Source organism: Myotis myotis, unplaced genomic scaffold, assembly GCF_014108235.1.
Source record: "Myotis myotis isolate mMyoMyo1 unplaced genomic scaffold, mMyoMyo1.p scaffold_m19_p_13, whole genome shotgun sequence".
NCBI lineage: Eukaryota > Metazoa > Chordata > Mammalia > Chiroptera > Vespertilionidae > Myotis > Myotis myotis.
This window is the reverse complement of record NW_023416317.1, coordinates 35,756,818-35,782,554: the sequence shown is the minus strand read 5'-3', so window position 1 is coordinate 35,782,554 and position 25,737 is coordinate 35,756,818. Positions and strand designations below refer to the sequence as shown.

The 25,737-nt window shown below is 38.3% G+C and overlaps 1 protein-coding gene across 7 annotated transcripts in view; it reads left to right on the top strand.

Moving 5' to 3' along the window:
• TBC1D5 (TBC1 domain family member 5) overlaps positions 1-25,737 on the top strand; it is a 450,518-nt gene that overhangs the window by 257,524 nt on the left and 167,257 nt on the right. For 5 of the 7 annotated variants that reach the window (XM_036332709.1, XM_036332707.1, XM_036332712.1 and 2 more), the window contains 4 exons: positions 380-488; positions 1,967-2,056; positions 2,150-2,224; positions 4,342-4,409. In XM_036332709.1, coding sequence (XP_036188602.1) covers positions 380-488; positions 1,967-2,056; positions 2,150-2,224; positions 4,342-4,409 — 342 coding nt within the window. Of the gene's footprint in view, positions 1-315; positions 489-1,966; positions 2,057-2,149; positions 2,225-4,341; positions 4,410-25,737 lie in introns of all 7 variants that reach the window. The other 2 variants (XM_036332711.1, XM_036332713.1) reach the window with 2 other exon arrangements.

Here is a 25,737-nt window from a genome sequence, read left to right as displayed (position 1 = left end):
CCTTTTTATTGTGTGTTTTTGGAGCACGTATATCTTTGTCAATGGCTAAAGCAGTCATAAGCTTATGCTAATATTCATTTTTTGTCTTGTCTATTCACTGAACTGCACTACCAACATTTTAGAGGAAATGAAATAGCCTCCATAGACATTATGAATTTCAGTAGCTGGCATAATTATAGCTATCTACATATTCATTAAATCTACAGAAGAACTCTGTCCAAAAAGACAGCCATGCGTTCAGAAACAGTGCACAACTAAATATATACGTCTTAAAAGTTGCATTTCTTAGACTTATTTAAAATTAATTTCCTGTAGCACTCCTCTCCAAGCAGAAGAATTTTAACAGAAGCTTCTCCATGCTTTGGTTCCTTGCATATAGGAAAGAATGGGAGGAACTCTTTGTAAACAACAATTATTTGGCAACAATAAGGCAGAAGGGGATTAATGGGCAGCTGAGAAGCAGCAGGTTCCGCAGCATTTGCTGGAAGGTAAGAAGAAAATATTTATTTACAGTTTGCAGTTGCAGTATATCAACACATTACCTGATGCCCTGGAAGATTACCCATTCGGGGGATCACTGAATTTTCCAGGAGCTGCACTCTAGACTTTTTTTGGCCATCCATGCTTATCTTTCATAGAACATTTACTAATAAGGTTGAACTACCTTAGTTCTGAATAATTGGTGATGGTAAAGGAGTCATTTGAAATAACAGCTTTTTCATCTCATTTGATGGTGCAGAATTCAAAGCAACACCTTAACATGCCCCAGCCGCTGCAGAAACTGTTGAAGCGGGGCAGGGGCAGAGGGGGGATTTACTTTCAGATTCCTATTATATCTAGTGCCATCATTTATCCATCCTTTCTTTTCTCTTCATAAATAGCATATAGGAAAGATTTTTTTATATTTCTTTGACTGGACACACAAAATGTAGGGCAGCAAGAAGAAGTGGAAGGGAATTAGGTCAATCTCTTTAGAAAGGCCATTGGTTACCAAAACTGGTAATAGTAATAATCCACAGTTATCATTTTAGTTGCTTGGAAATACTGTCCCTTTTTCTACTCAAAATGAATTTAGTTTTAGTCTCATTTCTAAAATGACTTTTATTGGAAGTTTTTTAGGGTAGATCTGCATGAATTGAGCATTCGGAGTCTGCAAGTACAGACAGTAAGGAAACATGATGTATTGGACAGTTTTAGATTTAATAATTTAGATTTAATAATTAAAATACATTTTTCTTCTGTTAGATGCAGGCAGTGAAGGCAGGAGACCTGCTGATGAAATATTTGTATACAAATATTTGTGCCTCCTCTCCCCTCCATTCTTTGTTGTTTAACTTTTAGTATCATTCATTTGTGGAAAATAAACTCAAATCCAGATTTATTTTAATGTATTAAGCTAAATTAAATCAAATTTGTCTTTTTAAGAATGCTTGTTATTTTCATAAACTGATTGCTGGTTGTAAATTGAATGTTCTGCTGTGAAAGGAATGACTTCACTTCTCAGGTTGTGTCCTCAGATTGCTCTAGTCTGTCCTCTACCTGCTTCATTCAAGACAAATCTTAAACCTTGAAATTACTAACTGGACCTTATGCCTGTTAATGTCCTCTCTTACCCCAAACAGTACTTCTCCATTTCACTGGCATAGCAATTTAGGACTGTAAAATTGGAACCACACTTGAATCTCAGTGAATTTTTTTGTTCATTATTAATATATATATGGAGAGAAGGTTGCTTCCATTTTGTGGTGTAGCTTTTGAGATCTTAGGGGGGAGGGTGGCCTTTGTTGACATTTGGAATTATCCAAATATATATTTCTTAAATATTTCCAAACTTATTGAGAACTAGAATGATGATAGAAATATGAAATGCCAGGAATATGAATATCTTAATTTTCAGGTGATTCTCTTTGGCATAGTTTCACACTTTACTTATGATTTTTATAAAAGTTTTTTTTCTTCTTGACAGCTATTTCTTTGTGTTCTTCCTCAAGATAAAAATCAGTGGATAAGTAAAATTAAAGAATTAAGAGCATGGTATAGCAACATCAAAGAAACAGTAAGTTGCATTTTAATTAATATAATTGTTTTCACATGTGTGCTTTAAAGTCCAGTGGCCTCTGATCTCTTGTTTTCTTTCTTTCTTCCCTAGCACATCACCAACCCACGGAAGGTCGTTGGCCAGCAAGACCTGATGATCAATAATCCCCTTTCACAGGATGAAGGGGTAAAATTCGCGTTTATTCCTATCGCAACTTCTTTTGCCCATAAGCACGTGTTTATCATACTGGTTATCAGTTACCACAAAAGCAGAGTTATTTCATACCAACTATTTTTTTTCACACCCACATACTACCTAAAACCTCATGGAAATTTTCTTATCTATATACTGTGTTGGAAGAAGTGTATGATCCATATCTGTGGAATGCCACTACAAAGGAGAAGTCCCAAGGGGGTCTTTAAGAACTAAGGATGAGCTAGAAGAGTAAAAAGATGAGGATGGAACTGTTTTATCAAGGGTGCCGTAGGGAGCAGTAGGAAAGCTACTCTGTATGATAGAAATAGAGAAGGGTTCACTTTGTAGGACTAAGTCAGAGGAAGAAAAGAAACTATTTGTAGTGATTCCATGAAGAAGTTTTTAAAGATAGGGAAAAGGTTAGACCTACCTCCACTCATATTCTCGTGAAGACTAGGAATAATTACTTCTTTATAAGTGTTGTATAATTTCTTTAATTACTGTTGTAATTCCTAGGTTCATACTAATAGAAATATTTTTTCTAGTTAATATGTAACATTAGCATTTTCCCCTGATACATATCTATCCTATCTAATAAAAGAGTAATATGCAAATTGACCATCACTCCAACACACAAGATGGCCACCCCCATGTGGACACAAGATGGCCAGCAGGGGAGGGTAGTTGGGGGTGACCAGGCCTGCAAGGAAGGGCAGTTGTGGGTGACCAGGCCTGAAGGGGAGAGCAGTTGGGGATGACCAGGCTGGCAGGGGAGGGCAGTTAGGGGCAGTCGGGCTGGCAAGGGAGGGCAGTTAGGGGTGACCAGGCTGGCAAGGGAGGGAAGTTAGGGGTGACCGGGCCAGCAGGGGAGGGCAGTTGGGGGCAGTCGGGCTGGCAGGGGAGCAATTAGACGTTGATCAGGCTGGCTCAGAATGAGGGAAGGCCCCGGCCGGCAGCCAGCAGCGGGGAAGGAAGGTCCCGAATGGCCCTGATCACTGGCTCGGCCTAGAGAACATACCCGTGCACAAATTTCATGCACCAGGCCTCTAGTAAATATTATAATTTAGTCTATGGTATAGCAGCATAAAATATTGTTAAGTAAATTTTAAAACTTTACATAAAGTCACATTTTAAGAAGTACATAAAAATCTATTCAATTGGGTCCTGTCTGGTGGGGCTAAGTGGTTACAGCATTGTCCCTTGCACTGAAGGATTGCAGGTTCATTTCCAGCCCCAGTCAGGAGACATGTGGGAGGTAGCCAATCAATGTCTCTCTCTCACATCAGTGTTTCCCTCTTCCTCTCTCTTCATCCCTACTCCCTCCTTTCCAATCTCTCTCTAAAAGTCAATGGAAAAAAGATCCTCAGGTGAGGATTAACAACAACAAAAAACTATTAAATTAGAAGACCAAACTTTGTAGAAAACATTGGAAATTCAGGTTAGGTTCATGTCGGACCAGTTGGGCTATGGCCTACTCTAATCCAAGCAGAACTTTTTATAGTTTAGAGGTAGTACCGGGTACATAGTAGTAAAAGTATTGTTCATTTTATATAGATAACAGAAAATAATTTAAACATATATACATATATGCTCCCAGCAACCGAATGGCAGAGTGACCAGTCGCTATGATGTGCACTGCTGTGACCAACCAGCTGATCCAGCTCAATCAGCTCCCCACCCCGATCAGGGTTGGGGTGACAGCCAACAGTCTGTGGCCCCTCCCCCTGCCAGCTATCCCTGATTGCCCCCCCCACCCCAATAAGGCCGGGGGCCAGCTGGCCAACCTCCCGCGTCCCCTTCCCCCCACTGGCCCCACCCCCAATCGGCCTCCATAGGAGCAGGCCCGCTGGACCCCATGGGTGCACGAATTTGTGCACCGGGCCTCTAGTATATAATAATATCTCTGGAAAAATTGGTGTTAGAATAAGGATGTGTCTGAAAGTAAACTAGAATTTAATAAAATTGCTCCAGTTTCAGGTTTCCTACCTGCAATGTGAAATGATAACTCAAAGAAGGATAAATTTAATCATTTAAATTATTAAATTGAGGTCATCAAAGTCAAACAAAGGTGTGAGGTTATTTTAAATAGGTTGTTCTCTTTATTTTAGAGTCTTTGGAATAAATTCTTCCAAGATAAAGAACTCCGATCGATGATTGAACAAGATGTCACAAGAACGTATGTAGAACTATTTATAAATTACTTTCAATAATTAAAATTAGTATTACCTCTGTGTTTTAGCAAAATCCAAAATCTATTGAGGAGCCTTATGTCAATAACAAAGTTATTTTGGCCAAGTTTTGATAATAACTATCATTTTCTATTCTTAAAATATAGATTTCTGTGTTCCATTTTTCAAAATAAATTATTATATTTATAATGTTGATACTCTTAAAATAATATTTAATCATTTTTTCAATTTTTAACAATTATTTTAAGTCATGTGCTTCTGATTAAGGTTGTATTATGTATTCATAATACAGATATTGCTAGAAAGATTTATCTCTTGCTTTATACCTTTGAATTCCTGTCTAACCAAATTACTTTTTTAAATGACTGCTATTACTTTACCCTCTTTATTTCCCTTCCTCTTAAAGCCATTGAGATTTGAAACAATTTCTTCTCTCAGTCTACTCAGTATTTACCATGTGAAAAAGCAGTTTCTTATTTAGCATATAATCAATATCCATACCTTTTATACATTGACCTCATTTTTCTGGGTCAAGTACTGTAGTGAGAAGTACATGAATTTTGTGTAAGAAGATCCTAGGGTAAGTTATAGCAACATATGATGTAATCTTGAGCAAATTACTTTCAATGAATGTCTTTCTCCTGAGTGTCCTTTTCTATAAAATGAGGAAAATAGCAATCGCCTCATAGTGTTGTTATATGAATATATTTGTAATAGAAGTAAATGAGATATGTTTATACTTTAAACTATAAAAAAGCACATACATGTTAGTAAATTTGATTTAATCATTGGGGTCTAGGATGAGCCAGGTGTACAGAGTCATGAGTATCTCTGGGGCCTTCTTCCAAGTCTTTCTGCAGCTTTGCCTGTCTGCCTACTCTTAGTTCAACTCCTACTAGATTTGTCACAGTGTCAAGGCCTCTGGTTCTCTGCTATTCCTCTCTTTCCAGATCCAAACAGAATAATCAAATGACATGGACTACTTTTAAGGTTACCTTGGCTGCGGGCACATCCCCAGTGGGGGGTGTGCAGGAGGCAGCTGATCGATGTTTCTAACTCTCTATCCCTCTCCCTTCTTCTCTGTAAAAAACCAATAAAATATATTTTTTTAAAAAAGTAGATGGGTTGAGGGTATACATTTTATATTTTTAAATACAGAGTAGGGAGTCATTATATGTAGTTTTCTCACATCGGTTCTGTTTTATATTTACTGCTCTGTTTCAGGTTCTTTTTACCTCCCACCTTGAGTCTCTTGTTTACATATTTAACAAATGAAATTTGCTTCAAAAATTCAGAGGAATCTTGAGTTCAGAGCACAACAAAATCTTAGAAAGCTGGCAATAGTATTGGTTTGGAAATAGAGATTTGGGATCATTTTGATGAGCTTGAGTTATCCAGTTACCAGAAGTAACCACTTACAGGGAAGCTCCACTCAGAGGTGTAGGGTAGCTATGTGCAATGCTCCCATAATCGTCTTGGAAAGTAGAAGGCCATTGTGTTGACGCACAGGAGGCATTCAATTAACATTTGTGAATAAAACAAAAATAATAAGTTTCCTCATTAGTCATTTAAGTAACTAGGTAATTAGTGGCAGTAAAACAAGTCTCTAAAAACAAAATCCAAGGTATATATTGCTAGCCCAGCAATAAAGGCACCTCTTTCTTTCAGATGCTAGGCAGTTATCTTAGAAAAATTGACCGCTTCAGCTTGAAGTGACTAATAAGGATGATAGTGTTCATACCATTATTAGATGGAAGTGGAGGACCTGTGCCATAGGGCAGAAGCACACACTCAGAGGCCAGGTGTGCCAGATTGGCTAAAAGAAACGGCAAACAGAGGGGGAAATAAAATGCATATAGCCAAACCTAGCTGGAAGTGGGTTTGGGGGTCTCTTCATCATTTTGGTTACTTAGCTCAAACATTTTTGCTTTGCTATTATTAAGTGTTATTTTTGAAAGCTGTGTTCTTGTAACTATTTGGTTTCATATTTTCTATGCATTTTTCTTATGGCATGTATATAAGTTAATTAATTTCCACTGGTACATTTTAATTAAGTTGGCAAACCCAAGATTCAGGGAAAGCAGCTAGGAAGCCCTATAATCCATAGCACAAGTGGGGAGGTTGCATACCTTCTTTTCCAGAAGGCTCTCTCCATATTCAGTTTCCTTGTCACCGCTGTATGTATCTTGTGGCAAGTAACTTTGTTTGTAGGGTAAGATTGTCAGTCTTATTGTAAAGCCACCAAATTGCCTAATCATAAAAGCTGAGTAGCTTGAGTAATTTTACTACTTTAGGTAATACATTCTCTCTAGAAGGCACTACGTGATTTAAAATCCATGGTTTTCAATTTAGTCTGCAAGGGAGCTCATAATGCAATAGGAGACAAAAGGAAGTACAGCTCAGTGAATGTTATACGATGCTACTCAGTCACTGGCATCTGTGATAAGAATTTTGTTTTTTTAAATGTTTATTTATTGAATGTCTACACTGTTCCAGGCTGATCCTTTGGAGTGGGTGGGGGGCAGAGTGGTGCAAAAGACAGACAAGGTCCTGCTATCACAGGATATCCTTTTTAGCACATGCGGGTAGAGGGTGAGATAATCATGTATACATACTGAGGGTAATTATAGAGGGAGGGAATTGCTGTGAAGAAATAAAGAAGGGTAATAGGAGAGCTAGAGGGGATGGCTGCTTTAGGAACAGTGATCAGAAAAGGCATTGTTGAGAAAATGACATTTGAGGTGAGATGTGAACAAATTTTGAAAGCCAGTCATGTGAATATCTAGGGGAAGAACATTCTAGGAAGAGGGAACAGCTGGTGCAAAGTCCCTCAGTTAAAATAAACTCAGTATTTAGGGGAACAAAGGGAAGGCAGGTATGGCTGGAAGCAAGTGATTTAAGTAGAGACATTGAGAGAAACTCAAATTCCAGACAAGCAGTCCTACAGACCACAGATAGGAGTTTGGAATTCATTCCAATTGCAATGGGAAGCCATTAGAGGATATTGAGCAGGATTGTGATATCTGAAAATATAATTCTGGCTGCTGTGATATTGGGGTGAAGATGGAGGTAGGAATGAATCTATTGCAGTATTCTAAGTTGAGTAATGTTAGTGACTTAGACTAAAGATGCACTATTAAAGGTGGTTAAGAGTAGATGGGTTGCCCTGACCGGTTTGGCTCAGTGGATAGAGCGTCAGCATGCGGACTAAAGGGTCCCGGGTTCGATTCCAGTCAAGGGCATGTACCTTGGCTGCGGGCACATCCCCAGTGGGGGGTGTGCAGGAGGCAGCTGATCAATGTTTCTAACTCTCTATCCCTCTCCCTTCTTCTCTGTAAAAAACCAATAAAATATATTTTTTAAAAAAAGTAGATGGGTTGAGGGTATACATTTTATATTTTTAAATACAGAGTAGGGAGTCATTATATGTAGTTTTCTCACATCGGTTCTGTTTTATATTTACTGCTCTGTTTCAGGTTCTTTTTACCTCCCACCTTGAGTCTCTTGTTTATTGTTCTCTTGAATCTGTTTCTTATCTTTTCCACTATTATCCATGTGTTACAGTCCTGTCTCCTCAAAGCACATTTCTAGTCATGATACTTGCTTCATCTTTTTTTTTTTAATTTCTTTATTGGTTAAGGTATTACTAATGTGTGTTCATCCCCCCTTTAACCCCCTACCTCCCCCCCAACTCATGCTCTCATCCCCCTGTTATCCGTGTCCATTGGTTTGGCTTATATGCATGCATATGAGTCCTTTGGTTGATCTCTTCCCCTTACCCACACCTTCCCCTACTTTCCCTCTGGGGATTGATAGTCTGATCGCTGTTTCTCTGTCTTTGGATCTGTCCCTGTTCATCAGTCTATGTTGTTCTCTATATTCCACAAATGAGTGAGATCATGTGGTATTTATCTTTCTCTGACTGGCTTATTTCACTAAGCATGCTTTCCAGTTCCATCCATGCTGTTGCAAATGGCAAGAATTCCTTCTTTTTTACCCCAGCATAGTATTCCATTGTGTAGATGTACCATAGTTTTTTAATCCACTCATCTGCTGATGGGCACTTATGCTGTTTCCAAATCTTAGCTATGGTGAATTGTGCTGCTATGAACATAGGGGTGCATATATCCTTTCTGATTGGTGTTTCTGGCTTCTTGGGATATATTCCTAGAAGTGGGATCACAGGGTCAAATGGGAGTCCATTTTTAATTTTTTGAGGAAACTCCATACTGTTCTCCACAGTGGCTGCACCAGTCTGCATTCCCACCAGCAGTGCAGAAGGGTTCCTTTTTCTCCACATCCTCTCCAACACTTGTTGTTTGTTGATTTGTTGATAATAGCCATTCTGACAGGTGTGAGATGATACCGCATTGTCGTTTTGATTTGCATCTCTCGTATAAGTAGTGACTTTGAGCATGTTTTCATATGTCTTTCGGCCTTCTGTATGTCCTCTTTCAAAAAGTGTCTATTTAGGTCCGTGGCCCATTTTTTGATTGGATTGTTTATCTTCCTTTTGTTAAGTTGCATGAGTTCCCTGTAAATGTTGGAGATTAAACCCTTATCAGTGATATCATTGGCAAATATGTTCTCCCATGCAGTGGGCTTTCTTGTTGTTTTGTTGATAGTTTCCTTTGCTGTGCAAAAGCTTTTTATTTTGATGTAGTGCCATTTGTTTATTTTCTCTTTAGATTCCATTGCCCTAGGAGCAGTATCAGAGAAAAATTTCTTCGGCATATGTTTGCGATTTCGCTGCCTGTGGATTCCTCTAATATTTTTATGGTTTCCCATCTTAGGTTTAAGTCCTTTATCCATTTTGAGTTTATTTTTGTGAATGGTGTGAGTTGGTGGTCTAGTTTCATCTTTTTGCATGTATCTGTCCAATTTTCCCAACACCATTTATTGAAGAGACTATCTTCACTCCATTGTATGCTCTTGCCTCCTTTGTCGAATATTAGTTGGGCATAGTGGTTTGGGTCGATTTCTGGGTTCTCTATTCTGTTCCATTGATCTATATGTCTGTTCTTGTGCCAGTACCAAGCTATTTTAAGAATAGTGGCTTTGTAATACAGCTTGATATCTGGTATTGAGATCCCTCCTACTTTGTTCTTCTTTCTCAGGATTGCTGCAGCTATTCGAGGTCTTTTTTTATTACAGATGAATTTTTGGAACGTTCGTTCTAGATCTGTGAAATATGCTGTTGGTAATTTAGTGGGGATTGCATTGAATCTATAGATTGCTTTGGGTAGTATGGACATTTTGATGATGTTGATTCTACCAATCCATGAACACGGTATCTTCTTCCATCTGTTTATGTCTTCCTCTATCTCTTTTTCTTCAGTGTCCTGTAGTTTTTCGCATATAAGTCTTTTACCTCCTTAGTTAAGTTTATTCCTAGGTATCTTAATTTTTTTGGTGCAATGGTAAATGGGATTGCTTTTTTAGTCTCCCTTTCTGTAAGTTCACTATTGGTGTAAAGAAATGCCTTAGATTTCTTGGCATTAATTTTGTATCCCGCTACATTGCCGAATTCATTTATTAACTCTAATAATTTTTTGATGGAATCTTTAGGGTTCTCTATGTATAGTATCATGTCATCTGCAAATAAGGACAGTTTTACTTTTCCTTTTCCAATTTGGATGCCTTTTATTTCTTCTTCTTGTCTGATCACAATGGCTAGTACTTCGAGTACTATGTTGAACAGGAGTGGTGAGAGGAGGTATCCCTGTCTCGTTCCTGTACTTAGGTGAAATGTTTTAGTTTTTGCCCATTAAGTATGATGTTGGCTGTAGGTTTGTCGTATATGGCTTTTATTACATTGAGATATGATCCTTCTGTTCCTACCTTGCTGAGAGTTTTTGTCAAGAAAGGGTGTTGAATTTTGTCAAATGCTTTTTCTGCGTCAATTGATATGACTATGTGATTTTTATCTCTCAATTTGTTTATGTGATGTATCACGTTTATTGATTTGTGGATATTGTGCCATCCTTGCATCCCTGGGATAAATCCTACTTGGTCATGGTGTATGATCTTTCTGATGTATTGCTGGATCTGATTTGCTAGAATTTTGTTGAGAATTTTGGCATCTATGTTCATGAGGGATATTGGCCTGTAATTCTCTTTCATTGTGTTGTCGTTACCTGGTTTTGGTATTAGGGTGATGCTGGCTTCATAGAATGAGCTTGGAAGTGTTCCTTCCTCTTGGATTTTTTGTAGTTGTCTGAGGAGGATAGGTTTTAGTTCTTCCTTGAATGTTTGGTAAAACTCCCCTGTGAAGCCGTCTGGTCCTGGGCTTTTGTTTGCTGGAAGCTTTTTGATGACTGCTTCAATTTCTTCCATAGTTATTGGCCTATTGAGATTTTTAGATTCTTCCTGATTGAGTTTTGGAATGTTGTATTTTTCTAGGAATTTGTCCATTTCCTCCAGGTTGTCCAGTTTGTTTGAGTAGAGTTGTTCATAGTATTTTTTAACAATTCTTTGAATTTCTGTGGGGTCTGTTGTTATTTCGGCTCTTTCATTTCTGATTTTGTTTATTTGAGTCCTCTCTCTTTGCTTCTTGGTGAGCCTGGCTAGAGGCTCATCAATCTTGTTTATCCTTTCGAAGAACCAGCTCTTGGTTTCATTGATCTTTTGTATTGTTTTTTTGGTCTCTATGTCATTTATTTCTGCTCTGATCTTTACTATCTCCTTTCTTCTGCTCACTCTGGGCTTTTCTTGTTGCTCTCTTTCTAATTCTTTGAGTTTAGAGTTAGATGATTTACTATCATTTTTTCTTGTTTTTTGAGGTAGGCCTGTAGTGCTATAAAACTCTCCTCTCAGGACTGCTTTCATTGTGTCCCATAGATTTTGGATTATTAGTTTCCAGGGTGTTTTTAATTTCTTCTTTGATCTCATTGGTAACCCAATCATTATTTAGTAGCATGCTATTCAGCTTCCAAGTGTTTGAGTTTTTTGGATTGTTTTTATTGTAGTTTATTTCTAATATTATGCCATTGTGGTCTGAGAAAATGCTTGGTATGATTTCAATCTTCTTGAATTTGGGGAGGCTTTGCTTGTGACCCATTATGTGGTCTATTTTTGAAAATGTCCCATCTGTACTTGAGAAGAACGTATATTCCGTGGCTTTGGGGTGAAATGTTCTGAAGATGTTAATTAAGTCCATCTGATCTAGTGAGTCATTTAGGATTGCTGTTTCTTTGCTGATTTTTTTTCTAGAGGATTTACCCAGTAATGTCAGTGGTGTGTTTAAGTCCCCTACTATGATTCGGTTGTTGTTGATCTCTCCCTTGTTATCTCCCGGAGTTTTTTTATGTATTTGGGTGCTCCTGCATTGGGTGCATATATGTTTATCAGGGTTATATCCTCTTGTTGTATCGATCCCTTTAGTATTATGAAGTGGCCTTCTTTATCTCTTGTTATGGCCTTCACTTTGAGGTCTATTTTGTCAGATATAAGTATTGCTACCCTGGCTTTTTTTTCATTTCCATTTGCCTGAAAGATATTTTTCCATCCCTTCACTTTCAGCCTGTGTGAGTCCCTTGTTCTGAGGTGAGTCTCTTGTAGACAGCATATATATGGGTCATGTCTTTTTATCCATTCAGCCACTCGATGTCTTTTGATTGGCGCATTTAGTCCGTTTACATTTAATGTTATTATTGAAAGGTACTTGCTTGTAGTCATTTCTATTTTTGTGCCTGTGTTCTTTCTTACCTTTATATTTCTTCTTTTTACAGAATTCCCTTTAGCATTTCTTGTATTGCTGGCTTGGTAGTGATAAACTCCCTTAGCCTTTTTTTGTCGCAAAGCTCCTGATTTCCCCTTCAATTTTGATTGATAGTCTTGCTGGATAGAGTATTCTTGGATTCAGTCCTTTGCTTTGCAACACTTTGTATACCTCCTTCCATTCCCTTCTAGCTTGATGTGTTTCTGTTGAGAAATCATTTGATAATCTGATGGGGGCTCTTTAGTAGGTAACTCTCTGTGTCTCTCTTGCAGCCTTTAAGATTCTCTCTTTGCCGTGTACAGTTGCCATCGTTATTATGACGTGTCTTGGTTTGGGTCTTTTGGGGTTCATCTTGCTTGGAACTCTCTGTACTTGTGTAACTTTTTTCTTCCCCATATCTGGGAAGTTTTCTGTTATTATTTCTTCAAATAGATTTTCTAATCCTTGCTGCTCTTCTTGTCCTTCTGGCAGCCCTGTTATGCGTATGTTACTTCATTTCATGTTGTCCCAAAGCTCCCTTAGGCTCTCCTCCTGCTTTTTAATTTTTTTCTCCAGTTGCTGTTCGGATTGAGCTTGTTTCTCTACCTTATCTTCTAACTCAATAATTCGGTTCTCTGCTTCTTCTAGTCTACTGTTGAAACCTTCCATGGTGTTTTTGATTGTAGCTATATCACTTTTCATTTCTTCCTGATTCTTGCATAGGTTGTTGATTTTCTCATCCATCCAGTGAATGAATTGTACAACCATTACTCTGAATTCTTTTTCTGTCATGTTGAATTCTTTTTCTGTCATGTTGCATGCTTAAATTTCATTAATCTCCTTTCTTGGCGACTCCTCATTTTCTTTCCTCTGGGATTTGTGTTGTCTCCCCATTCTGACTATCTCCAGATGGTTCAAACATCAAGTTGCATGGGCCTGGGCTGTGTGCAGTGGGAGCTTCGCACCACCCTTGTTGGGGTCCAACCCCAGCAGGTCCAGGAGTTCCCAAAGGTGTGGACGGAATCGGCGAAGAAGGAATGACACGGAGACAGCGTTCAGTTGATCAGCAGCCTAGCCAGGTTCTCTATCCAGGTTCTCCAGCCAGGTTCTCCACTTGCTTCATCTTAAAGGTTCCATGACTCTCCCTGTGGTCTTCAGAAGAATGGACTAACACATACACACAGCTCTCTTTTAGGATTTCACTTATCTTTCTATTATTGATCTCTGGTCTGAGATCAGACATTGTATGACTTCTATTCTGTCACATATGTTAAGGTGTGTTTTATGTTCCAGAATGTGGTCTGTCTTATGAATGTTCCACGTGAGCTTGAGAAGAATGTGTATTCTGATGTTGTTTGATAAAGTAGTGTATAGACGTCAATTATATTCAGCTAATTGATGATGTTGAGTTCAACTATGTCCTTAATGATCCTCGGCCTTCCACAACTGTCCATCTGATTGTAGGGTGTTAAAATTGCCAACCATGGAAGTGGATTCTCTTAGTAATTTTAGTAGTTCTTTCCTCACATAGTTCGATGCTATTTTTTTAGGTTCACACATAATAAGGATTGTTTTGTCTCTTGGATAACTGGCCCCTTTATTATTATGTAATGCTCTTTTTTATCTTGTAATTAGTGTTGTATGGTATGTTTTTCTCCATCCATTTGCTTTTAATCTACATGTGTCTTTATATTTAAAATGGATTTCTTGTAGGTAACATATACTTGGGTCTTTTTTTTTTATTATTCATGCTGACAATCTTTGTCTTTTAATTGGCCTTGTTAAGAAGAACAGTGTGCTGAGTTCACATTGGCTCCTTTTCCCTTCCCTTTGATTGAAGCTGGGGGGCTGTGGTGCGGGGGTGATTTTTCTCTTATACTACTGTGAGAACCTGGTCCAGCTCCCGGCAGTAGATCTCACAATATTGTGAGGCCCCTCTATGACAGGTCCACCTGGAGTTTTTGACTCTCAGAGTTGTTCACACTGAGCTCAGTAATTCATCAGTTAGAGTTCAGATTTTCCTACCCACACTGGTTCCCACTAGTGAGTCTAACAAGCTGTGACTTCCTGTATTTGCCTGTCTGTCTCTCCAGTCTTGGAGACAGCAGTTTGCCCTGTGTCTTCCCCATTCTTATGGATCCAAGAAGAGTAATTGGTTCTTAGTCTTCTCAGCTTTTTACTTGTTAGGATGGAGTAGCAATGTCCAGACTCCTTATATGGAGGACCAGAAACTGGAAGTCCCTCCACAATTCCCTTTTAGGCCAGTGTTGTGGCACAAGTCCCTGAACAGGTTTTGTGCTTTCCGTGTTTTGCATTACTTGTCCTTGGGAATGCTACTAACCCACTCCTCCCTGTTGGATTCCTGACAGTTCAGTCTTCAAAGCCTGAGTTCATCACCAATCTGTTAATGGAGCATTTTCCATTCTTTACAATTGGAAATAACTTATGCCTATTCTATGTTCTAGTAGAATTTTCTTAATAACTTTTTGATGATTTACTTAATTTTGTTGAGGCTTTTCTATTTATTTAGACCTGCCAAGGTATTCAATCTGCCAATATAGTCAATGCATTGACTCTAATCTCCTCTGGGAGCCAGGCACTGGAGATGCCAAGATAAATATGGCAAGGACCCTTAAAAAGCTCAGAATCTAATAGAGAAAGCAGCCAAAAAAGTTACAGCCCAAATTAACTGGTGCTGTGATAGAAACAGTATGTACAAGAGCTCTCGTGGTAGCCCATCTCCTCTTTGAAACCTAACAGTAAGCCCGTGGAGGGCATGGACTAATGCTGTTTTGTCTCACTGTTATAGAGTCAAGTTGATGTTTATGAGAGCTATAAATAAGCACACTTAAAAAAGTAACTATCAGCCTGCTGTTCTGAGTTTAAATAAGATAATTTCATCTCACAAGTTGCATTGTTGCATTATTATTGAATATGTCACTATATTAAATATTATCTTCATTCAACTAATTTTAACATATTTTTATTCTACTAACTCTTTTTTGCCTCAAAGGGTTTTATATTCATTTCAATTAATTATACTTTATCTAAACCTAATGAGGTTGTTACTCTTCTCATTTTTATTTCTGAAAAAACTGATAAAAAGGTAAATCCAGGAGTTCCATTTTACAGTGTTTCTGATTCAGAACCTGAATCGCCCATTCCAATCCAATTTGCCATGCTTCAAAGGCTGAAACATTAGATGAAACACAGTAATATTTAAGATGATGGGAAGTAATGAGTTTGAAATAAAATTCATTTCCATATTAGATGCCATAGAAGTCTGTTATTTGGTCTGTCAAGGTCTATTCTAAAAGTATATTTATAGTGTCTATAACATCATTTGCAAATTAACATATTTATAAGCCATTGCCAAATAGTGTCTTCTTTTCTTCAGATGTGTTCTCCTTTTTCCTTCAATTAAATGATTAAAACTATTTAACTTACTTTTATCATTATAACTTTGACTCTATTTAAAAGTTTATCTGATTGCCTATTGGATGTGCTACTCTTCACCTTCAATGTTTGGTCTTTTGTTTCTGATTATTGTAGGGTTATTGCAGTTAGCACTTCAGGCAGCTCATTTATCAGTTAAATCCATTCCTTCCTACTTAATCTCTATATTATGGTCAGATCTGTAAAGATCCAACTTTCTCAAATTAGTGTTTCCTTTTGTTTATAGTTTTCATAAAGTTTCTGACAATCTATTTAAGCAACTGTCTCTCCTCAGTTATTTTTAGCTCTTCATTTGATATGTTGTGGTTTCATTAGTAATCGCTGAAATTCTCTATAAAACTATAGATGTGTGCTCTCCAATTTGGTACCCACCAGGCTCATGTGACTATTTAAATTTAAATTAACTAAGATTAAAACATTTTTATGAAGTCTTCTTCAGTCATAGTAGGCATATTTCAAGTGCTAATGGCTATTGTGTGGGACAGCATAGATATAGAACATTTTTTTTTATAGACAGTTCTGTTGGACAGCACTGTGGTGAACTAATGTTATGTTTTTGTACAGTATATGATATGAATGTCTGCATTTTCTTTTTTATTGATGGTGAACTTTTAGATGTGGCCTATGCTAAATATTTGCTTTTATTTCCTTTCTCTGCCCTTAAGAAACCATGAATTTTGTAGTATACAAGTCTTATCTGAGTTTTTGGTCAATTTTAGTTATTATGTTATAGTAGGCAGCTTAAAATTAGACTACTTTGAAAATTTCTTCTGTATTACTGACATACAGAAGTGCTTTTACAAAGTGAACTTGTTGATTTTTTTTCTTGTTTAAAGTGCATCTTCTGCATAGTTCCGATGTTGGGAGGAATACTGTCAGTACTCTGTAAAGTGACAAGATTGTCACACTTTATAAATGGAAGGTGTCCTCAATGTTGGTATCTCTAAACAGCTTCCTCCAAGCCCATTTTTTACTTAAATAAAGAAGAAATTCCTCTGGGAAGGGAGATTTTATAAGCAGTTTCAGAGCAGAATTGATTTGGGTGTGTGTTAATGCAGACAATCTGCCCAGTGTTAAAATGTTAGAGAGAAAAAAACACACAAGCTGCCATCTTCGTGTGATCGCACCAAAATAGCAGCTTGTATTTATATTTTCAGTCTCCTCGAGGTGGACTGCAGGCACACACGAACGAGTGGATGCACTTGGTGTTGTGTTGTGGTTTTATTTAGCGCAGGCAGAGTACACGCTTGTGCATGCACGACCAGCCCTCGCATATGCACTTGTTCACAGCCGAGAAAGTGAAAACTACAACACAAGCCGCGCTCTGAGAGCTGTCGGCAACCTGTGTGTGTGTTTCTTAAATATTAAAGAGGGGGAAACAGATTTTCAGGAATATAAGAAACAATTCTTCTGTCAAATGGCCTGTAGTCCTTCCTCATTTGACAACATTTAAGGTAACAACAAAATATTGATTATTACGGCTGCATGTATTTATTTAGAAATATGTATTTTCCTGTACTGCTTCTGTTTTTAATGTGTATTTTTTCCCATTTCTGTTCCACTTAAGCATGCACATTCATACTGCACATTTATTCCAATTTATGGAATATTCAATATTTTTGAAAAAAATTAGTATTTGAGTGAAAACCTAGGTATATTTGCTGCAGACTGTGCATTGTAGTGCTTAATTAGCATCCTGAGGCTCCAAGTCTTCAGAACTTGGGAGCAGTGGTACGAGTACCAGCGGCACAGCCTGTCAGCCGAGCTGCTGACCAGAAGAGTGTTGGCTGTTGAGATCCCCCTGCTTCAGATTAAGCCATGTTTTTAGCACTGTTTATAGTTGTGGGCTCAATATTGATGATGCGAATGTTAAAAAGTAAAGTGTGCGAGGCGGTAAAGTAGTGCCTCATCCTGAAATAGTCCTGATAGGCATAGCCAGTCCACAGAGTGACAGCCTTCTGAGAACTTCATGCAGATTTGGAATTGAAACAACTTTATTACTTCAAGGGTAAATGAGTGTTTCACTTAAAATACGTATGTATGTATATACACATACATACAGGGTGTCCCCAAAATGGATACACACTTTGAATTATTATAAAGGCAATGCTTAAAATACATTTCATTTTCAAAATGTAATAGAATCTATAGACATTATGTATACATTTTTGGGGACACCCTGTATATTATATATTTCCCTGATTTTTCACCTTTATGAATTAAAAGTGGGTTGTTTTTGTGTTGGGGTCCAGCCCCAGCAGGTCCAGGGGTTCCCAAAGGTGCGGATGGAGTCGGCGGTGCAGATCTTTCTTCTCTGCAGCGACTGTGTCAAGCAGCAAGGCTTCCGGCATTTTTGAGAAGGGGAGTCAGTGGGAGAGAGGGCTTGCCCTGTAACTCAGGGCATTGGAGAACTAGAAAGAATGTTTGATGGAAGCCTCTGTTTCCATGGTGACACATACAACCTCCTGAAACTCCAGCCCCACTTGCCCTTTCTCCTGCACTGTTTGATATCTCCTGCTATCCGAACCTTCTGCTTCATCTTCTCACCTGTCTGGTGATTTCGAACTCCTACCTTCCATTTAGACTTTTGGAGATTTTTCTGCGATCCTCCTCAGCTATATTCTACCACTTATCATCACAACAGATTCCTACTTTCTTTCCTTTGCCTTTTTAAAATCAGTGTTCGCCACCAGTTTTTGGCCTATGAAAGCTATATGTTTCTCTTGTCTTTAACTACAGAAACAGACTGCAGTGCTCTGATCTGACTTTTCTTATACTTCAGCTCCCTACCTCCAGTCCCTCAGTCCATATATTTTTTTTTTCAGTCCATAGATTTTTTTTCAGTCCATAGATTTAATTTTCATTTTTCATTGGTTTATATGTTGGTAGATTTGTCAATTTATTTATTCATTCAACAAATACTATTTGAGAAATTACTGTATAAGCTACTGTGCTATAAGTTAAGGATTTTCATAAAGAAGTTGTGTCTCTTCTATTCTTTTATAGATCATACACATTTTTATTTTAATTTTCTTTCCTTAGAAATATCTGTAAAATGTCTATTTTCTCTCCTAGGTTTCTTGAGTTCTTAGTTCTTATGTTTTGTATCTTCATTTTCCCTAATGCCTGGCACCCATAATAGGCATTTGTGTCACTGGTAGTCATCTAGTAGTAAATCCTTTTGTTTTGCAAATGTGAAAAGTTAAAGTTCAGAAAGAATATGACTGGGGAAAATATAACTTGTTAATGGCCAAAATAGAAATAATACCTTGAACTCTAGGTCTTACTACTCACTACTCTATCATATTTTATGTCAACCTTGTTTACTTGGATTCAGCACTTTTTCAATTTATCAGATACCTTCTGTATGCAAAGCACTCTGAGAAGAAAACAGGAGACAGAAACATGAGTGACTTACCTCAAATCTTATTCAGAAGGAGGTGGCAATTAAATATTAAATAAATAGATGCTGTTTCTGCCCTCTGTGTTCATGTACTCTAATGCAGAGTTTCTTAGCCTTGGGATTATTGACATTATGGACCAATTAATACTTTGTTGTGAGCAGCTGTGGGTGCGGTGTTGGATGTTTAGTAACATCCTTGACATCTAAGTGCTGAAGGCTCTGAGAGGCTTGCTTTTTAAATCGTTACAGGGCATCAGGGCATCTTGTCAGACAGAAAGGCTCTCTAAGGCAGCGGTTGCCATCTGGTGGTCCGTGGACCACTGGTGGTCTGTGAGGTCCAAAAAAGGTTGGCGACCGCTGCTCTAGGGCATCCCTTTACTGAGATCTTAACAAAGGATTTTACGTTCACAACCTTAATTTTGTTTTTAGATTTAATATTTGCCCAAAAGCAGTGTCTTAATATTAGCACAAAATGCTGACTAGAGAGGCTGAGAATAAGAAAATGTTTTCTTTTAAACCCAGCAAGTCCTAGCTCCTTTTTGTTGTGCAGTTCTTCCTTTGCTTCTTTCATTCTATTATAAGTAACAGGTATAAACCAAGCAGCACCTTCAACACTCCGGCTGGATTGCTCCTTAGTTAGATCCCCAGTTTATTAGGTATGTTTTCTATTTTCTTTTTAACTAAGGATTGCCACGTTGCCACTACATAATAAGGGATGTTTTCCCTGTATGTTTTCCCCTGTTAACATGAAAACATTCAAACCTGTAAAGAATTTTTGTGAGTTTATTTGAGCCAAACTGTCGACAATTGCCCAGAAGCATTATCTCAACGGATTGGGATAATGCTCCAGAGAATGGTGTTTTTTTTCATCTATTTTTATACATTGCAATCAAAGGAGAGGTCATAGGTGGGTTTCATGAAATCCATTGGTGATAGATTAGAGAGATGGGAGAAAGCAAAGGGTGGAAACCTCTGGGATTGGATAAAAAGTAAAATGATAGACACATACTTAGATGGGTGCAGAATAGTTAACAGTCAACAATTAATATAACAATGAAGGAATCTGTGGTATCTGTCCTGGCACCCAGGCACATTAGGTTGTGAGGACCCCCAAGGGGTCCGGAAAAAGGGAAGTTACAAGTTACGCAGACATTTCAAGAATATGTTATCATAGATGCAAAAAGACAGATAGGCTCAGTTAAGGTAAAGGTTGGACCCTGTCAGTGAAGATACTGGCCTAGGATGTAACTGCCCACCATAACTGCTTTTAGTTAAAGTTTAATTTCAGACCATCCTTTGTGGTTACTTTAGGTCTCTGAGTTTGCAAGACCACCATGCAGGCCTTCCCTGAGCTTGTCAGGTTAGCATGTGGCCCCTTTCGTCCACACCCCACTTTTATTTAAGCCTTCTCTGTCAGCCAGCTCCTCCTGGGCTGTGTCTGTCTTTTGCTAACAATCTCATTCACACCCTTTAGTCTTTCACTGATGCTTTATGCAAGGTCTTTGGAGCTTCTGTTCAGTTCCATAGACAGATCTATCACATACCTTATGCTTTTTAGCAATACCCCAATTTCAGGTATCAAAACCTATGTTAGTTATCTATTGCTACTATATAAGTCAACCAAAACTTAGTAACTTTAAACAATAATTATTTATTTCATACTTGCTGTATGTCGGGAGTTTGGGAGCAGTTTAGCTGGAAGCTTCTGGCTTAGGGGTATCAAGAAATTGCAGTCAGGTTTCAGCTGGAGCTGCAGTCATCTGAAAGGCCTGACCAGGCTTGAGGACCAGCATGGCTTCCTCTCCATGTGGGTCTCTCCATGGGGCTGCTTAAGTGTCCGTCTCCAGGGGATACTTTCCCCAGACCAAATGATCCAAGAATTTTCAGATATATTTTTAAAATACCACAATCCACATGTAGCTTCCCAGGCCGCCCAGATGACATTTTTCCATTCTATCCAGCTGTAAGGGGAAAGGTCTATGGGCCCTCACTGGGGTTTGGGATGAGTTTGGGGGTTACACATCACTTCTACTCTCACTCCATTGACTAGCACTGAGGCAGGGCCACAGCTACCTGAAAAGGACACGGGGGAATTAAATCCAGCTGTGCGCCTGAGATGACAAGAAAGCAGATTTGTTTGAATAGGGAGAACGGTGAAATCACCAACCAAAGTAGAGGGAGCACAGAAAGAAAAAGGGTCTGGAGTGTGTGGGTTCATTCTATATCAAACTGTTCCTGTATGGTTTTTGCTTGATTTCTCAGCTTTCCTATAACAAACAATAAACCAGAGTAATGTATTGTAGTTATCTTGGTGTTTAATAGTATTCTAGGGAGTTTTCATCCACTCATTTTAAATTTTGGATGAATGCTTGCTCTGGAATTCTATTTTTGAAGTATGGGCATAACATCAGTTATTGTTCCTCCAAGTCCTTCTGTGCTTCTCTGTCCTACTGCATGATTATAAACCTTCACCAAGGGCTTTACTTTCTCCCTTGGGGCATCTTATTGAATACTTGCATCTTCAGTAATTCATCTGGGCCCAATGCTTTGTCTGTTTTAATACTTCTAATTACCTAATTATGTACTATAATGCAGTGACAAAGCCCTTTATCATTTCACTCTTTTCTTAACCCTTTTCTTGCTTAGGAAATACTCTTTTTGTCTCTTTGTTGTCTGAGAAACTCTTCCTTATAGACAGCCAGATATTTGCCTGGCTTCCCTTTATTGTCTTTCTGTTTTATGAAGACAGTTGCTTTATTGAATGTCTTTCCAGTTAACTCCCATCAGGTACCTGGGATCCTGGTTTTTGGGCTCTAGAGTTGTTGTTTAGTCCTCCTCCATCTCTCACTTCCTGATTCATTCCCATACTCTACAGTCACATGAAAACGTATCCGAAAGAGAAATCGAATAGTCTGGTTGTCATAAAACAACTTTTGTGACAGAATTAGCGGCCATTCTGTCATTTATAGATCTTTTATGTCCACAAGTATTTATGAGTAAATTATTGGAAATCAATAAAATTTTCCAAAATTATGATGATCTATACTTAAGGGTAACTAAACATTGATGAAGGGGAATTTTTATTTATATATGTATTTTAGATAATAAAGGAAAAGTGATAAAATCATAGTCTTACCATTTTATTACCTTTAGTGAATTAATGGACCTAGGCAATGCTCATCCGTGGTTGCCAGCATCATAAAAGGAGAGATAAGTTAACAGTACATGCCTCCTGATAGAATTGTACACACCGACTACACCAGTTATTTATTGCTGCATTGTAAGCCACCCCAAAGCTTAAAACAACAGCATAATTTATTTCGTTGATGCATCTATAACTTGGGCAGGTGTGAGCAGGACAGTTTGTCTCTGTTCCACGTGGTGTTGGCTAGGCCAGCTTAAAGGTTAGGGGCTGGAATTTCTGAATACTTGCTCACATACATGGCTGGCTGTTGAAGCTGGCTCTCAGCAAAGACCTTCTCTGGAGCTATGGCTCCAACACATCTACACAGCCCTTCCATGTAGCTGCTTCTCTTCCTAGCAGCATGGTGTCTGGGTTCCAAGGATGTGTCCAGATGGAGAACCAGGCAGACGCTATGCTGCATTCTCTGGAAGAAGCCATCATGAAGGCCAGCACATATTCAAATGGAGGGGAGTTTGACTCAACTTTTTATGGAAAGCATGCCAAACAATTTGTAAACATGTACTAAAACCATCGTGCTGCCCATAAAGAACTTTGTTGAAAGTTGAGCCTGAATCTGATTAGATCTCTAGACCTAACTACCAGTTTATAGGAAATACTAGAGGCCCAGTGCACAAAATTCATCCACTCAGGGGCGTAAGGGGTAGTGGTGTCCCGCAGCCCGGCCAGTGCCTTCTCACAGTCTGGGAGCCCTTAGGCGATGCCCAACTTTCTGCTTAGGCCCGCTCCCCATGGAGCAGACAGTCGGACATCCTTAGTGCTGCTGTGGAGGCCAGAGAGGCTCCTGCCACCACAGCTGCATTCGCCAGCCATGACCCCTGCTCAGGGTTTCTGGCTGAGTGGTGCTCCCCCTGTGGGAGCACACTGACCACCAGGGGCAGCTCCCGTGTTGTGTGCCTTCCCCTGATGGTCAGTGTGCACCATAGCGACCGGTCATTCTGCCGTTTGGTCGATTTACACATTAGCCTTTTATTATATAGAATGGGGGGAGAAGAATGGATTAAATAACAAAATGGAGGATCAATGAATAAAATACAGAATGTGGGAAGTTTCTACAGGATGAAGAACCTGGTTTCTTATAAAAAAGAGAAAAGGACAAATTTATTGAGTTAAAGTGTCAAAAAATTGCAGTGCATGGATATTTCCTGAGTCTTGATTTGAACAAACTGAAATTTTTAGAGATATTTGAACATTGACTAGATACTTGATTTAACTATTACATTATTTTTACTAGTAATGTGGTTATAATACAACTGTGGTTATGTTTTTAAAGAGTCCTTATCTTTGAGAGAGGACTCTGCAATTCTTAAAGATGTGGTGATGTCTCAGATTCGCTTCAGAAGGCAGCAAGATGAGTAGATATAAAACAAGAATTTGTTAGTGATAAAGATGGATGATGGGTATCTTGGGGTTCAGTCTACTATAATCAAATATTTATAAATATTTGACTCTTCCATAATGAGATATTTTAAACAAACTTATAATGGAAAGTATATTGCCTACAAATTTTGGGTTGTTTCAAGATGCAAAACAAAACACGCCATACTTTTATATCTGTTGGTATTAGTTTGCAGTATGTAAAATTTGACTAAAATTAAGTTCCTTCACACATCGGAGAGTGAAACTGCTGTATTTCAAATATTGATCAACTGAGCTACAACTAATACATCGCTTATTTTCCCATCAAGTAAGAATCTACACTGTATGAGTCTAAATTTCATCATGGAATACTTTAATTTAACTTTTCATTCTTTTTTTCTATCAGAGTTTCACCCTCATCTATTTATCATCTTCATTTTCTGGCCAAATGCAGAAATTACTTTTCTTGGACTTTTATTTTCTGATAACAGCACTTATCTTCAGTCCCAATTTAGTGTGATCTTCCCCCATCACCTTTTACTTTTCTATCAGATATTTTGGCTTGCATGAATCATAAACTAATAAAGTTTTAATTCTAAATGTTTTTCTCTATTTTATCTTTACTGAATTTACTACAATTTCTCTTTTTTTTTCGTGAAAATGGAGAGTCACACTATTGATTTTTCAAGCAATTGTTGGATCTGTATACTTTGATTTGTATCATTGTTTCAAAGGAGATTTGCCTTTCCTCTGGTTTTTGGATTAGACTAATGTTCAAATTATTTCACCAGTCCTAAATCAATACCAGATACCACAGGGTAAAAAAAGCTTAGATATGTAATTAGCAGCAGGGAAGTTCTTTTGAAACCTAAAACATATCAACAAAAACATTTTTACTATTCCTAGAAAAGCTACTCACTGTACTTTTCTTCCTCTTATTTCTGATTCTTAAATATGGTATGTCTTCTTGTTTGAAGCCTGATAATATGACAATCAAGTATTTGTTGTAGGGAATATTTTATTATTCAGATATATTCATTAAACATATGAACTTGGTTCTTCTCTGTAGCTAACTCTAAACTCATGGAATTTTACGTAAATGAATATATATCTTCAACTCATTTATAACTGACTAGAGGACCAGTGTATGAATTTGTGCACAGATGGGGTCCCAAGCCAAGTGGGGGGGCTGGAATGCAATAGGCCTTCCAGGTGAGCAGTGGAACGCCTTTGCTGGCCAGGAATCCGGATCTGTCCCTCTGACATTCACGCTGGTTGTTGGGAGCCTCCTGGTGGCCGCTTTTATATTGTTTCTTCCTTGTGGAGTGTCTAGGGAGGGGAAGTAGCCCCGGTGCCCAAGGCTGACTTCCAGGAGGCCGGCAATGCCGTCAGGATGGTGCTGGTGGCGCTGGTCCATCAGTGCCTGGACTGTTTTCCGGAGATTGGACCTGCAGGACTACTGAGGGAGAGTGTCTGCTATCAGGCTGGTGGGCCACCAGGACAGGTTGGTCAGTGGACCACCAGGGGGCAGCTCCTGTGTTGAGCGTCTGCCTCCTGGTGGTCAGTGCGTGTCATAGTGACCAGTCATTCCGGTCGTTTGGATCGTTCAGTCGCTTAGGCTTTTATATATATAGATTAATGAAGCAGTTGGGAAGTACTGCTACCCTGTTATCTACCCAGATGCATTGAGGCAGGTATTAATCTCTCTGTTTTAGTGCACTTAGTTGTTAACTTCTGAGTTTAGCTGGATTATCTTCAGAGACTTTTTGAATTTTAAAATTTGTCTGAATGTAAGTTCTTTTTCCAAATTCTGAAATACTAGAAACTTTTTTTCAGAACTTTTCTATATCTTTCTACCTTACTTATTTGATGCTATGGATTCTTCATCAGGATTTAGAGAATAATCATGCTTTCCTAAATAAAGAGGGTGTCATGAAACTTCATAAATGGACACGTTAGCATTGTTGAGTAGAATTGTAGATGGTGTGTTATTGGGTAGGGATGCTATGTCTGCCTAATACACATTTTCATTTTATTGGGTATTTGCTAAGAGTGGGTAATTTAAATTACCTACCTGCAATTTAATTCTTGTAGATCTCTGGTTTTTAATCTTGCAAGTGGATAGTAGACATTTAAATGAAACTAAGAATTGGTATGTAATTTACATTTTTAGCAATTAGGTATTAAACTCTTACT